General features: G+C 39.3%; 1 protein-coding gene across 2 annotated transcripts in view; it reads left to right on the top strand.

The window, feature by feature from the left end:
• Positions 1–15317, top strand: part of FAM13C (family with sequence similarity 13 member C) — a 48932-nt gene that overhangs the window by 10163 nt on the left and 23452 nt on the right. For both annotated transcript variants that reach the window (XM_032191727.1, XM_032191726.1), the window contains exons 4-5: positions 2522–2643; positions 10985–11048. In XM_032191727.1, coding sequence (XP_032047618.1) covers positions 2522–2643; positions 10985–11048 — 186 coding nt within the window. The remainder of the gene's footprint in view (positions 1–2521; positions 2644–10984; positions 11049–15317) is intronic.

The raw sequence follows: 15317 nt of genomic DNA, 5'->3' as shown, positions 1-15317 counted from the left end.
TTTCAGGAGGTGTAGGAGGCACTTCTGCTCAGGACTTTAGTCCTGGCTATTCTCTGCATTGACACAGCACCATGAGGTATACCAGAGCTCTGGGCCCACGTGCTGATAAAGTATTCCCAGGGGCAGGAATCATGGTCAGGAATTTGCATTTGAAGAGATCTAGAAGTGTTTGTGTGTTGGATAGGGCATATTAAGGTTGCAAGGCACTTTTTGAGGTTCAAGAGCAGATAAGCTGCTGTGTAAACACAGCACAAGTTTGTACGTCTGTACCGTAATTCAGATGCTGTGACAGAGATGGTTTATGATATGCTGTGATTGGAGGAAAACATTTAAAAAAAAATTAGCTTGTGAAACAGAAACTGATTTATCTCAACATGTGTATGATGGTAGTTTTTGGCTGACATAGTAAAGAATTTCTTCCTTATATCTAATCTAAATCTACCCATTTTTAGTTTAAAACCATTACTCCTTGTCCTATCAAAATAAATAAAGTAAAATGGAAGACAGCTCTATACTGTTTGTTGCCTCTGACACAGCAGAAAGGGATTTTGTTGCTCTAAAGAAACAGTCATCCCATCAAGGGTGATTCTCTAGGGTTTTTCTATAACATCCTAACAACTTACAAACAAAACAAGCAAACAACCAAAACCCACCACCACCACAATAATAATAATTAAAAACAAAACAAACAAACAAACAAAAAAACACCCCATGTATTATGGTCCTCAACTTTCTCTTTCACCTAGCAGAAAGCATCTTGAATTGTCATTTTCTCTGTGCTGATAGTGGAGAGCGGAACTTGTTGCAAGAGAGGCTTCTGCTGAAGCAAGTTTACCACTTACCAAATGCAGGTTTGGTTTAGCACCTTTACCTGGACTGGCTTTTTGGAACTGAATGATTTAAACAGTCCAACACTGAGAAGATTTCAGCCTCAAGATAAAATTGGTAAACTTGTTTTGATCATTTACATAGTACCCAAAGTTTAATTTTTGCCTGTATTAGCAGCTGTTGTCGTCAACTTGAATTTAAGCACATCTAAGCACAAATATTTACACCTCTGTGAATGCATTACAGGCATATTTTTACAGATCTCATAGACCAAGTAGAAATTAATATTCCCTTATTCAACAAGTATCCTGGTACTTTATAAGAGGTCTTAGATTAAAATAAATTGTAAGAGTATAGTTAAAATATCATCGTAAAAATGAAGTAAAATACCAATGATTGGTCTTGTTATTTATTTATTTTTATCAGTTTTTTTTACAAGTTCCTTTAGTCCTTCCACATTAATTTTGAGAAGCAAGCACTGAATATTTCTCCAGAGAGAAGATCATTTAGGCAACTTTCTTGAATTTTATAACTGTTAGTAGAGTTTGCAATTTTATAAAATAATAATTTACTTCTGTTTAAATAGTGTATCTCTAAGCAAGATTCATTCATAATCTGTAAAAATGGAACAGGCTAAGAAGGATGTGAAAAGCAGCCATGTTGTTTTGTAGATGCAGAATGACTTCAGCACTCCAAATTCCCATGCAAGCAGTCCTATCCAATCTTCTGACTTTCAAGCTTGCATCTAAGCTTTGAGACTGGAGCAAGCTCAGGAACATTGTTTTACCAGGGGAAGTGAATGTGTTGTTTTGCAAAACACATTGCATTTTAATTTTGTAAATGAGTAGAATAAAATATTGGCTGATAAAAGCTAATAAAGTAAAAAAACCCTTTGATTTGAAAAAACGTTCATTGACTTACCCCTTTGCAATGCAAGGGAAATATTATAACCCATTTTATAGGTAAGGAAATTAAGACAAGCTAAATAAATAGTCACAGCCATACAACTGGTTTCTGAAAGCTTGAAGTCAAGTGTATTCCTTTCTAATTCCTAGTTCTGGCCTTGACTTGTTGCATAAATTGCCTTTTTTATTTCCTTTTTGGCTAGATGTCTGATTATTTATTTATTTATTTATTTTATTTTGCTCACTGATTTTCACTCCTCTGCAGAAATACTCTCTTCATTAAGCTATGAATATGCTGGGGAAGGGAAAGAGCAATAGGAACAAGAAGCTGGGTAAACTTTACAAATTGTATTTAAGTGAACTGAATTTGCTTTTGTCAGCCAAAATTTTTCTGATTATGCCCAAGCAAAGAAATATTACTGACATGTGAATAAATAATTTCAATTTAAATGTAAATTTATAAATAAGCAAAAAATATTGAACTCTGTGTGCAGCACCTCTTAGCTCCGATGCTGACATATGTTATCTAACTAATAAATAGCAAAAGGGTTACAGTAGCTTCTTGTCTGCTTTGGTTTCAAAAAGCATTTTACAGTGAATGACACTTCTTTGTTTAAAACCTTGTCTACTCTGTGTTTTCCAATTGTTTGCACATTGTTACCAAAAAATAACAATGAACCACAAATCAGCATCCAGTCCCATGAAGCTCTTTCTTCCTTAAAGCAAAATATTCAGCTGAGTTTGATCAGTACTGACAGGACATTGAACATTTTTGTTGTTTTCTGCAGGAGCTGGAGAGCTCATTGCCAGGCCTCTCAGACAGGCAGGAGAAGGAAGGATCCTCAGCTAATGACTATGCACAGAACGTGTCTTTCAGATGCCAGGAAGAAGTCGTGAGGTTTCAACCAAGGTAAGCTTTGGGATAAGAGAGTGCATTCCATTTCTGATTAATTCTAGGAAAGGCTAATTTATTTGTTGCCTTTCGTATAAAATACTCAGACTCCTGGCTCCCAATTGGCAGTTGTATTCTGTATTTATGTGCCTAGAACTGTTTGGAGAAAATGAAAGGGATGAAGATAAGAATGCAAATTTTATCTTTCTTTAAACCCCTTCAATTTCAAACAGGAAAAACATCCTCAGATCAGAAATTTCAGTTCCTGTGTGCCAATGCCAAGTTTCAAAAATAGCTCAATAGCTGCCCCCCCCCCCCCCCAACTTGCCTCAGTCTTTCTCAGAGCTGTATTCCCACTGAGAAATGGGAAGCCACACACTTGCTTTTAGCATGGGTATGTATACATTTACATATTGTTTACACCCTGAGCACTGTGGAACTGTGCTTGTTTCAATGCTGTGAAGGGTATGGAGGGATGGGGGGGACATTTAGGTCAAGAGTTAGCTGGCTCTTGTTTACAGGCAACCCAGCAGATCATGAAGTAACCTACCTCTGGTAACTACTGGGAGTCAGAATTCCATTCCCAATCCTTCACAGCTCTGCAAAAGGCTGGCAGTGGGGCTTCACCTCACCCAGCTGACCCGACCTACCAGCAAAGGCATGTCCCAAGGATAAGATTTAGCTCTTACTGACGGGCTTGGACTGTGTAAATAAGGTCATGCTCTTCAGAGTCATCAGTTTTCAGGGTACTGCTTTACAGATTTCCCATGCTCAGGTGCTGGATCAGCCCTGCTTTGCTGTGCACGTTGAGTTTCAGGCAGGTGAGCCAGGACTCTCTGATCTCTGTTCTCTGCCTGAAGGTGCATGACAGCCTTGGTGCTCTGAGTGCTTCCACTGCAGCATGACAGAGGCTCTGGCTCTCTTTGGAGGGGACTTGAGCAGCAGCTGTGTACGCCCTGGGGATGATCAGTGGGTCAGGACACAGCCAGTGGACACACACAGCTCATTGCCTCCAAGGCCTGTCTCAAGTTGGTGCTAGCTCAGTTCTAACAGTTGCCATCCAATGGTATTTTGGTGCTTTATGTGAAAGGAGCTGCTTGCCTTCATGACAGCCTTTAGTAGGCAATGTTGTAAATGATTTTAATTTGTGCTCTCAAAGGAAACTTTAGCAGAATGACCAAGCATTTAATTAGCTTTCAGAAAGAACTATATTCACTCTCCAATGCTTGTATCTGCAATTGAGACACTGCAAATCCTGCATATCAGAAAGTGTTTCTAATTACCCCTAGCCTAGGAAACCTGCCTTCTACATCTCTGGTATTCTTTACTCTAGGAAAAAATCACATGGATTACTTGTCGAGAGGAGAACAGTGAGTTTGGTACCAGAGAGTTAGACCTGCCCAACGCTCTGCTGGTAGCATCTGTGTTAGGATAGATAAGGAAGTAACACGACTGGTAACAGAAACATAACGAAAGAAAGATGGACTTTAAACATAAAAGCCATAGTGTGCCTGAATTAAACAGCAATCACAGCAAAGTTACCCAGTGCACTTCATCTGTTTGGCCTTTTCAGTTTGCCTATATGACACTGTTGTTTGCTGTGCTATTTACTTCTGTTTAACACCTGGGTAGTTACTTAGGAAGCTGGCTATCCACAAGTGCTAAGTTTGTTAAATAGTGGCACCTGGATTTAGCACGGTGAGAGCTGTGAAAGCTTAGTGAGCACATCTCAGTTCTGGTCATGTCTTAGTTTCATTATTAAAACAAAATGGAGTTGACTTTGAGCATGGAGTGAACACATTAACTCATGGTCCCTGGCCTCCCACCCACATCGCATTCACTTCATCTATCTTAACTTTCCCACCACCCAGCTAGGGCAGAGGACTTTGAATTGCTTATGCTGAGGTTAACACTTTCAGTTTCAGGGTCACTTTGGCTGGTGACTCCTCTTAAGAGTCACCAGCAGCTTGCCTCATCTCTTTGCCAGCAATAGGCTTTGATTGAGTCATTATGTGCCCATGTCTCAGCTTGTGCAGGTCACTGGCTGCTGTGTCAGGATCCCAGAACTGGCTTGTGCAATGGGCTGTGAAACACAGCTGCCAAGCTATGATGTCTTGCCTTGTTTTCTTCCTTCTCTGCTCTGGAACATGGCAAAGGTTAGGTATTTAGGCTTGGGAGCAAACAACGGTCATAGTTAGATTTTGATGGAATGCATCTGCTAGCCCTGCAAAACTTGAGTTTCTCTAACTTCTAGTTGAGTTTTGCTAGGTTACTGGTAAAAGTGAAAGTTCTTTGGAATGTTGCAGCTTCCTAGGATACATAACTCACAGACCAGAAGCTTTCTGGTCTTTTGGAGAAGAGGAGATGACTACACTGCAGGGGTGCCACTGGTCAGGCTCTTCTGTCTGTCTGATGTGTATGGGGAGGATAGGAGAGGAAGGATTTATTTCTGTCCCAGACTAAGGTGGATTATTTCTAGTAAGCTTTGTTGTTCCTTCGATAATATAATTTCTTCAGATTGCTATAGCTCTGTAATTAGTCTCATTGGAGTTTAAAATCTAAATACATCTGAACTGTATGGAGTTTTTGAAATCTCTTCTAGTCAGTGCAAAGCCAGGTCAGTTTTAATTTGACTAGATATGGATAAAAACTGCTGAGACACAAGAAACTTTTGGGCACAGTCCCCATTTAGCAGAGCAATCTAAATTCAGGGTGACATAACACAGGAATTTCATAAACAGATACGCGACAGAAGAGCAGAACTCGCAATGTAAGAGAAACATTTCATAGAAACAGGGCACAAGTGCATGCGTAGATTGTTTGGGTGGAGGGGTTAGTTGTTGGTTGGGTGCTTTCATTTTATAATGACTCACAACCACTGAAACAGTGAAGGAAAAGTTAGTGGGATTTGAGAGAAATAGGAGAATGTACTTGGTGAAGAGATTTAAGGATAACTAGTGCATTTGAAACAGAAGAATGAGGGGATATTGTCTTGTCCTTGGCTAAGCTGTATTTGCCCTGTGAATCAAGGTTTTTAACTTTGAGGTGTCTGTCATGCATAATTTTATGAAAATCAGCATCAATTTAGAATACGAAATGCCATTTGTGTAGATGGAAACCTTTACATTTTATTAAAAGAACATGAATTTCTAATACTGTTGCCACTGATTACATTGAATACTGCTCTAGTCGTTGTGTGCAGTTGGGTTTGGATAAGAGTGTAATATAATCTGCACCTCTGGGAGGTAAAAATTATATGCAAGCCCCAGGAACAAATGGTGCAATAAAGAGAATTTATTTATTTATTTATTTTTAACAAAGAACAGGAAAGCATGGATGATTTTGCATGATTGCAAAAAGCTGCTCTTACTGATTGCCTTCTTAAAGTCAATCAGCAAAACTGATCTGGATTGCAGAGCTGTGCCTGCAGTTTACCTGAGTGGAGGATGGTGTTTGCTTCAGATACTTGTTACACAGACAGGGGGCTGAAGCATGGGACTCCTGGGCAGTGGGAATATCAGTGTTTCAGAGAAGTTCGTGTTCAAGTCAGTGGGGGAACTACGTTTTTTTTCCTGACAAAGAAAAAATTTCCCCTCCTTCCTATTCCCCAAACAAAAGAGAAATGAAGCAGTTTCATTCAGTAGCACCCAGCTTGTCCCTGGGTTGGACTGCAATTTCTGCAGAGGTTTCAGGATAGCTGCTGTTGTCAGACCTACGGCTCTTCTCCAGGAAACCTGGGAATGCTGAGAGCCCTGGGCTTCCCTGGATCAGGGGCTCAGCCAGAACCTCCCAGGATGTCTGTGCTCCCCCATGGGAGGCTGGGCTCTAGCAAGGCTTTCAGTAACAAAGTTTTTAAGGCAAGTAGCTTTTGAGTGCAGTTCAGGTGGTGACTGATATCTTCCATGCTTCCAACAGATACATCTCAGAGATGTGTCAGAAAGAGCAGGGAAGATGCAGAATTGCTGATGTCCCCATACCATGTCGCGGAGCCTCATGGGTGAGGCAGAGCTGGGGAGGCTTCATTCCCATGCAGGTGGCCAGGCAAGCTGGGAGAAAACCTGGCCAGATTCTTTCCGATCTGGCGAAAATTCATCGTGACCAGTCTGTGTCAGTGCTTACCTCTGTGTCAGCAAATCTTGATTTGCTGATGAAACACTGTTTTGCCGGGAAATGATGGATCAGTTCCTAAAAGCAGTTTCTCCAGGAGTATTGATATTAAAATATTGGTGTATAAGGTGCCAATGGTACTTCTTGTATCAAGAAATGGAAAATCCACGAGCAAACTCCTGGGTTGCCATCCACTTTAAAAAAAAAATAAAAAAAGGCGGCAGTAGTGATGGTGGGATGACAAAGGGGAAAAAGAAAAAAGCATATTACTGTAGCCCAAATAAGGACTGTGGCTGGTGAGTATGAGAGGCACTCATGATAAGAAAAGCAGATAATGGTGGTCCACAGCCAGCCTTTAGCTACTGCAGCTTGAGACAGACACTGCTCTGCTGGCTCTCTGCATGTCTGCTTGCTACAGCATTCGGGGACTGCTGATAGAGTAGCGTAGGATGTGTCCAAGCAGTCTTGTGCCCTTAAAGATGTTTTATTGAGAGTCCACATTTTATGTTAATCCAAAAGCCTGTTGTGGTTCTGTTTTGCTTTTTAAGAATTCATAAGCCAGTTTTTTAAGCATTTACTTGCAGCTCTGTATGAGGTGGTGAGTATGTTTGAATTTTATAGTGCTTTTTGCCATTTGGGGGTCTCAGCAATGATGTTTCCATTTCCCTGATGCTGAGGTATGTTGGTTCTGGGGTCTGCCATTCTGTGAACCCTTTTTATATAACCTCTGGATAGGCTGAGTCAGTCCCCTGACGTGGTACAGAGACTACACTTTCTGAGCTGTTCCCCTGGCAGACCATCCTCACAGTGGGCAGGGTAAAACTGATAGACAGACTGGAGATGAGGAAGGAACATGGGTCCAGGACAGACCGAAAGTGAATCTGGAAAAAAGGTTTCAATCCACAGCACAGAGTAGAGTTTGCTTTCAAGGAGTTGTCACTAATGGCACCTCTAATGCATTACTTGGCCCAAGACGCTGAGCGCACGTGGCACCGTGGTGTGTAAATGTCTCCAGAGAATGGTGTTAGAGTAATCCAGGGTTACACAGGTTTAAACGTACAGGAATCTAGTCCTAATCCGAGGTAGAACTGGGAGGAGCGTAAAGGCTGGAGATGGTAAGATTACAGAATGTAATGCTCCTTTCTGGTTTTAAGCTGGGAAATAAGAATCAAATTTGCTTAGGTTATGTTTAAACATTTTCCCTAGTTTTTAAAATTGTGTTTTTATTTGAATTTTATATGGGTTTAGAAGTGGCATCATGCATAATTCAATACTTTACATGTTTTGGTCTGTTTTTTTTTTTTTTTAAACTGCTCACTGCTCATGCAAATTCATCCTCTCCTTGAAGTCTGTTAGGAGCTCTGTTATGATAATTAACATTTAGATTTTTTTTTATGTCCACAAGCTTCAAATGTACATGTTATTGGATTGAATCTTTGTCATCTGTGCCATAGCAGAACACAATAATTCTGCCAAAGCCAGAGCTGCCAGACTGCAGGAAGGGTGAGAGATCAGGCTTTTTATATTTTGTAAAGAATTATGTTACACATATTTGAATAGTAGCTATAGAGAGAATTACATTTTCATTATTTTATGTGACGTCAATAATACAAAATAAGGGTTGTCTGCAATTATTCAAAATTTCAGCTGCAGTTCAAAATAATTTTAATGTTCTCAGTACAGATGGAAAATTAGGGCTTCTTACTGCTGCTTTTGAAGTTAATGGATAATTTGTGATTGACTTTTAATGAGAGTAGGATCCAACCCTTAGTTATTGAATTGTAAGCCCTTTGTTGCCTGGTGACAATCAGATAACCTGCGTTTGCCTAGCAGAGCGGTTAATCTCGGTGAAAACAAAGAAGCACACCCCAAAACTCTATAGAATAGGATTAGCTCAGCATATATAGACGGCTGTTAATGTTTTTTCACACAAAAATGTTTATTCACATTAACGATTTCAGAAAAAAATATTTAGCATCTTCTGAACCCAAAGAACATAAAGCTAAGAACATCTTATTCTAGTATTTTTAGTGAAATAAAGAGTAAAATGCAAGACTTCTGCATCCCCAAAACAGTAGACAAGTACATCGTCCTAAATGAGACAGGTAGTACTGCAGGGATGCTGTAATCTTTTTACCCTCCAGAGTGCAGAATTCATGAGTGATATAGCTGTGAATTATGTAGAATATCATCCTGCGTCTATAAGAACTGCTAATGTCCTTCTTTAGCTTTTTTGTTTTCTTTTGCTGAGGTAGGTTAAGTTCTGCTCATCTGATGCACCCTGAAAAGAGTCATCCAAATAATACCAGAAGAGAACAAATTTGACATGTCCTTTTCTTCCTTTCCACTTGTCTAGCACTTGTTCAATGTCATAAAATCACTCTAAATATTTTTATCTTCATTAGCGGATTGATTCTTCGGCTGTTTGTAGTCTTGCAGGTCCTTCCTTATGTGTTATTAAACAAAACAACAAAACTAGGAACACTTTTCCCTACTCAGCTAGTTCTTTGACTCCCCATGGTATTTCATAGTCTTGTAAAACTTTTCTGCTGCCTCATACTGTTGTCGCTGCTGGGTAAAAGCTAGAGATCAGTTGTTAGGCATTAATCTTTTTGCTTCTGCAATTTGGTTTTCCTTCTGTTCTCTTCACATTACAGAGATGTTTGCTATTCATTTTTAGGAGAAATGGCACTAAAATATACATGCGGAGAGCTATACAGACATGTAGATAGATGCTGGTACAACAGTCAGCCAAAGGCACCTTGCTGCTTAAGTACCTCCAGCAATCACTCATGCACTTCTGAGCAATATATCTTCAGTGAGCTTCGTGCTGGCTGGCCTGGGAGGCCTCCCATGCTGGTGCTACATGTGCCACCACCAAAACGGCTCCTTTTTGTTCCTACAGACTTTGCACATCTCAGAGCCTTTTTGAAGGCAAGTGGATGTTCATTCTACTATGACTATCATGTCTATTTTAGTATCGAAAGTTTTTGTGGCAGACTTTGTGCACGTTTCAGTCTTTAAATGCATCATAAATCTATGAAGAACTACATAGTTCTTGGTTAAGAACTACACAGAGGACTGTGTATCTCTCTGTACTTTGTTGTCTCTAGAGACTTTTAAAACTGCTTGGTTTTGCTGGGATGAGACTGAGCATGATAGGTTGAAAAATATGAATTATTTTGTCCAAGGGAATCTGGGTATTGTAATGATTTTGATCACATCCACGAGTGAGTTCTTGCAGGGACAAGCCTTGAACAAATATTGCCACCTTTTCAGTAATGAGAAATCTCATTCTCTGAGACAGCAATGGTTTTCTTGCTTCAGCTGAATGCTGTTGTTGCAAGTCAACCTCTGATACACCCATGTCAATCTTTGAAGTTTTATGTGGAAAGAGAGCATCTGCTTTGGGAAATGATAGAACTGTGGTATCAGGCTCTGCAGGTTTCTCACCTAATCCACGGCAGGTTTTTATTAGGCTTCAGTTTCAGTCCTTGATAGATGCCTGTAACTAACCCTGAAGCTGTTGTGCATGTGGATCCCTAGGAAATGACTACATCTGCCTGGATATGGCACAATCCTCTCACTAGCTAGTCAGCAGGAAGAGATTTTCCCCTTGCTGGTCCAGGACCTTCTTTTCCTATTTCTGCATGGAGAAGTGGTGATACACCGAGAGAAAAGCAAAGCTATGAACACATGGAAATCTCTATTGTTTAAAGGTTTTCCAGCTCCTCTTGAGAGTCCTGTGAGTCTTTATGAAATTTGCAAAAGAGTACTTAAGCAGAAAGTTGACGACTGGGAGCCTAAAATACCATCAAGTAGAAATACAGAAAGATTTATTCTTTATGGCTCTGATACAGGAAAAGTTTTGTTCTTAACTTAAAGCATGTGGGACAAATCGTACTTAGGTTTAAATGTTTGGACTTATTTTTGGCTTTAACCCTATTAGCTTATGATGCTGAGAGCCAATCATGCTGCCGCAGGACTCTTTGTATGAGAGAGTGAGCCCACACTTTAACGTTATAGTTTCCAGATTCTCATTCAGAGTTTAAATATATTATGTAGAATTCCATAAAATCACCAGTGTTTTTTGCATGAGGTATAAAATACAGAAGTAAATTTCATAGAAATGTTATTTTTTCAATAAATATCCTGTAACTTGCAGTTTATGTACAGACATGATGAAAAGTTTGAAATATTTGCAGCACACACAAGCAATTTATTGAGTGAAAATTCTTGTTTTATTTTGTAGTCTAGATCAGAAAGCATATATTTCACAAAAGGAAGCAACTGAGCCACTGCACAGCTTAAGTGAGGTGAGTGTAACCAAAAGCTGAAATATGGTGTTACAAATTCTGAATCAAATATTTGTGTTTTGTTAATTCTCAGCTCTTGGAATAATGTAATCACTTGTGAATTTTAGGTTAGCTTTTTAATGAATCATTCTAGTCATGTTTTTGGAGAAAAGCATAATAATGTGATGCAAGACTACTATAATGTTTTAAAAGTTGGAATGAGATTTTAAAAATATTTTAAGTGAGCTATGCTGCTTTTTGTCTGATCAGAAAAGAATTAAACATTGAGTATTGACTAAATGAAATGCCGTCTTGCAAGAACATTTGATTTTTTTCATCACATTACAGCTTAAATATGTTCAACCATCAATTATGTTTTGTTTGAAAATAAGGTCTCAAGGTTGCTACATCCTGTATAAATAAACTGTGAATTGTACAATATATTCTGAAAGGTAGGGTTGTCAGTAGGAGGGGAGAGTTGGAGGGAAGAGAGAAAGCAAGGAAAGCTACATAACACCTGTAACACTCAAAACGGGAGCTTTTTTCCTAGTAATTATGTCAGGAGCACAGCATAAGAGAAGAGCACAGAGAAACTGTCAGTGTGACCATGGGTGAGCCTGGGCTAAACTGTCACAGTCAAGGCATTTTACAGAAGGCCGAAAACAAGTTGTGCAATTATTGAAAATGGCAAACATTATAAAGCATCTTCCACAAATAAGGGTATCTGCATACTAGCATAGAGCAAACTTAATACTGGAAGATAGTACTGCAAACATGCTTGGACTTAAACAAAGAGCAGACAAAATTTTAAGTGTAGAGTAAGATGACAATAAAGGCAGGTGGAGAAAATGAAGTGTATTCCTGTCAAACCATGGAAAAACAGCTTTGTTTCCATAATGAGCCACTGAATATGCCTATTAATAGATGCCTGACTTTCATTAGGAGAAAACCACAATGTTGTGTCCTTTTGAAAGAATTCAGACTTAATTTTCTCCTTACGTTTAGTTATTTCCTGTGCATTTGTGCCATCGTTGTGCAGCTCACTGTTGAAAATCCTGATAATAACTAGGCACTTTCTGTGACCAATATAAGGGAGCATTCTCAGGACTGGTCAAGCCAAGTAAGGTCCTGGGAGAAATTACTAAATAATCATTTCTTCTGAGAAGCTCCATTGCAAATTTCACCAGAATTTCCAGAACCAAAATTGGTGAATCATAGAAAATCCTGAGGTCAAAGGCACCCACAAGGGTCCTTGAGTCCAACTCCTGGCTGCACACAAGATTTAAATTACAAGATTTAAAATTCTTGGATTCTAAGGATTCCTTAGCGGTTAAGATAACATATTATAATAAAAACTGTGAGATATTAAAACTGATAAATAGATCAGAAAATAAAATGTAAATCATTTATGGGGAATGAGCAAGATCTACATTCTGGTGCTAACTTTCTTTTGCAAAATCTTAGATTGTAGTATATCTCAGGTCTCCTTCAAACCCAAATGGAAATGTGCCATTAGAAAACAAGTTCCCTTCTTGCATTGGAGAAATTGTTGTCTCTCCTAACTGGTCACCTGTGACATTATTCAAACCCAGGGCATATCTTGTTCTATCTTATAGTTGCTTGTTTGTTCCTTGTAAGGGAAATTTTGAATTGAAAATGTCATTTGCCTCAAGACATGAGTATTGCCCTAGCAGATACCACAGATTTATTTATATTCGTATAAAATACACCTATCTTATTTTAACCTCAACTCTCAGATTAAAAGGCAAGGGAGATGCTTTTGTATGTCACTGCTCTAGCTCTGCTTTTAATTTCCTTACGGTGAGGAAATTGAACAGGCTGATATTTGTTCAGTTTCCTTTCTGTATGAATCACTTCAAAGGCCATTAAATTCTGAAAGCTTGGATTATTCTCTTTCTCTGCCCCAGCTGATTTCATAAATCCAGTAAATCCGTCAATAAACTGGATATAGTGGAATAGCTGCCTTCCTGTCCCGGGGTGGGCAGCAGGAGCAGGCCCAGGGGCAGGGTGCAGCCATCCTGAATATTCAGAAACATTGTGTGGGGAAAGGCAGCTTCAGTTTACGTCGACTGCAGCAAGTCCAGGCTTTTCTGACACTGGGCAGGGTCTATGGGAAGGGGCAGACCCATTCTCTTTCCCTCTTTCCTCAGTTCCTACATTTACCAGATCTTACATTTCCACAGGAATCAAATGAAACGGGGAGCAAAATTATTTCTAGCAGCAATGGCTCTTTTTCGGCCATTGGTAGCTATTTGCTTTCTCTGGTGATTTGCTGTGAGTGCTGATTAATTAGCAGGCTTAATGGTTTCATAGCCCTTGGTGCAACAAGGGAAATTTTGTTGTGCTGTGAGGCTCCATTTGGCACATTTTCCCTTGGGCTGCAGCTCCCTGGTTATGCTGACTGACACAGTGCATAGGGCTGATGTTACAGGGCCCCATGTAGGAGACCTTCAGCTGGAGAGGCAGGTACTGATAGCACCAGTTAAAAAAATTAAATACATTTTATATATATATATAAAGCTATTCCATGGGACTTGCATTCATTGCCAGAGAATTTTGGTGATAAACGGCACATTTGTTCATTCAGCGTCGCGTTGTCCAGAGTGATATAACAGTGTGAGTATAGGTGCGTGGTATTTATCTTTAGATATAAGAAGTTATCTGTCATCTCAATAATTCCTTGCCCTAAGGCCTCAACTCTTGATTTTTAATAATCATTTGCTGGAAAGAGAGATGGTCAGTGGATACAGTCTACAAGCTTGCTGGTTTGTAAAGATGGCTTCTTTACTGCAGGGCTGAACTTCCTCAGCAAATGGCGATCCTTTTGTACCATTTTTTCTCCAGCAGACAAGAGTACGATACTTTAATGACTATGTTTTCTTAAAGCAATAGCAGGAATTACAAATAGGAATGAAATACCACACTGCATCTCTTTCTGTTTTCCTTGGATTTCCTGTAAATGTCTATATTTTTCCATTATCTTTGATCTGCAATAATGCAGGGTTTTGTTTCTTCTTCCTCTAGTGGAATTGGTATAGCTCAAGTTATTTGAATTGTCAATTACTTTAAGAGGACAGCGAATATAAGAAACCCTTTCCCAAGACAATTATAATTGCTTCGTTTTCAAATTTGCAAAATACTGTTCTTAAGAGGTGTCAATATTGGTTTTCTTTCCAATAAACTTAAGGATCCATTTCAAATATTGATATGTCCTTTCATTTCCATCAGCATGAATCAGGAATTATTGCATAGCACAAGTGGCAGGCACCAGAATAAGGTTGGAATGAGCATCAAGTCTGAAGTATTTGAGATGAGGTTGTCAGCTGCTATAACATGCCATAGTTTAAATTTCTCCAGTGATACTGGTTTTCCATGGAAGAATTTACCTAAAATTATGATGGTACCTGCCATGACCCAACATTTCCCTCCCTATGTATTATAGCTGTTTGTATTTGCTTCTAACGTGTTTGCAGGTCCCAGACTGGCAGGATCCAGCTGGCTGCTCAGCCTTTGCCCGTACTTCAGACAGCCCCTCAGAGAAGGGCAAGGCAGGCAGCAGGGTCATCCCTACCCTTTAGTAGGGCCCTCCTGTAAGGAGTAAGATGAGGTTGATGGCATACTCCAGATTCATTTACCTGGTAACATCAAAGTGGTAAAAATTTCTTACTCTTTTTGTCCCTACATCAAATCTCTGTGAAGGGCATATTCAGGAAATTATAGCATGTGTTTCTATCATTATTATAGTTTTTTTTTTTGTTTTGTTTTTTTTTTTTTTTTGTTTTTTTTTTTTTATTTTTTAGTATTTGGCAGGGGCTGGAAATTTGCCATCCACCCACCTTCCACAGACGGGTGAAAAAACATCACATAAAACTCAATATAAACCAGCTTGTGAATTACACCACAGGCATTGCTGAAATAGCGTTTAACAATGTAGTCTGTGTGAATGCCCTTATACTGCGCTTGCCATAAATATTAATGTATCATAAGAAATAGTGATGCAAAATGAATGTGTTTTCTTGACTTGGGATTTTTTTTTCAAATGCTGAAGTCCATGAAGGTTAGGTGTTTTTGTCAGTTATTTGTTTATGTTCTCCATACTGGGAGACTTAGAGACTCCCTTGAAAATTTTGGAAAGGTGCTTGCTATCAGCAGTCCATGCGATAAGGTCAGTGCTGGGATCAGAATTCTCACTACTGTGTAAATTGTATAGTTACTGTAAAACACTGCCCATCTGCTGTGGTAACTCCACAGCCACACTGGGTCTAGGTG

Source organism: Aythya fuligula, chromosome 7 (assembly GCF_009819795.1).
Source record: "Aythya fuligula isolate bAytFul2 chromosome 7, bAytFul2.pri, whole genome shotgun sequence".
Taxonomy (NCBI): Eukaryota; Metazoa; Chordata; class Aves; order Anseriformes; family Anatidae; genus Aythya; species Aythya fuligula.
This window is presented reverse-complemented; position numbering and strand designations above follow the sequence as displayed.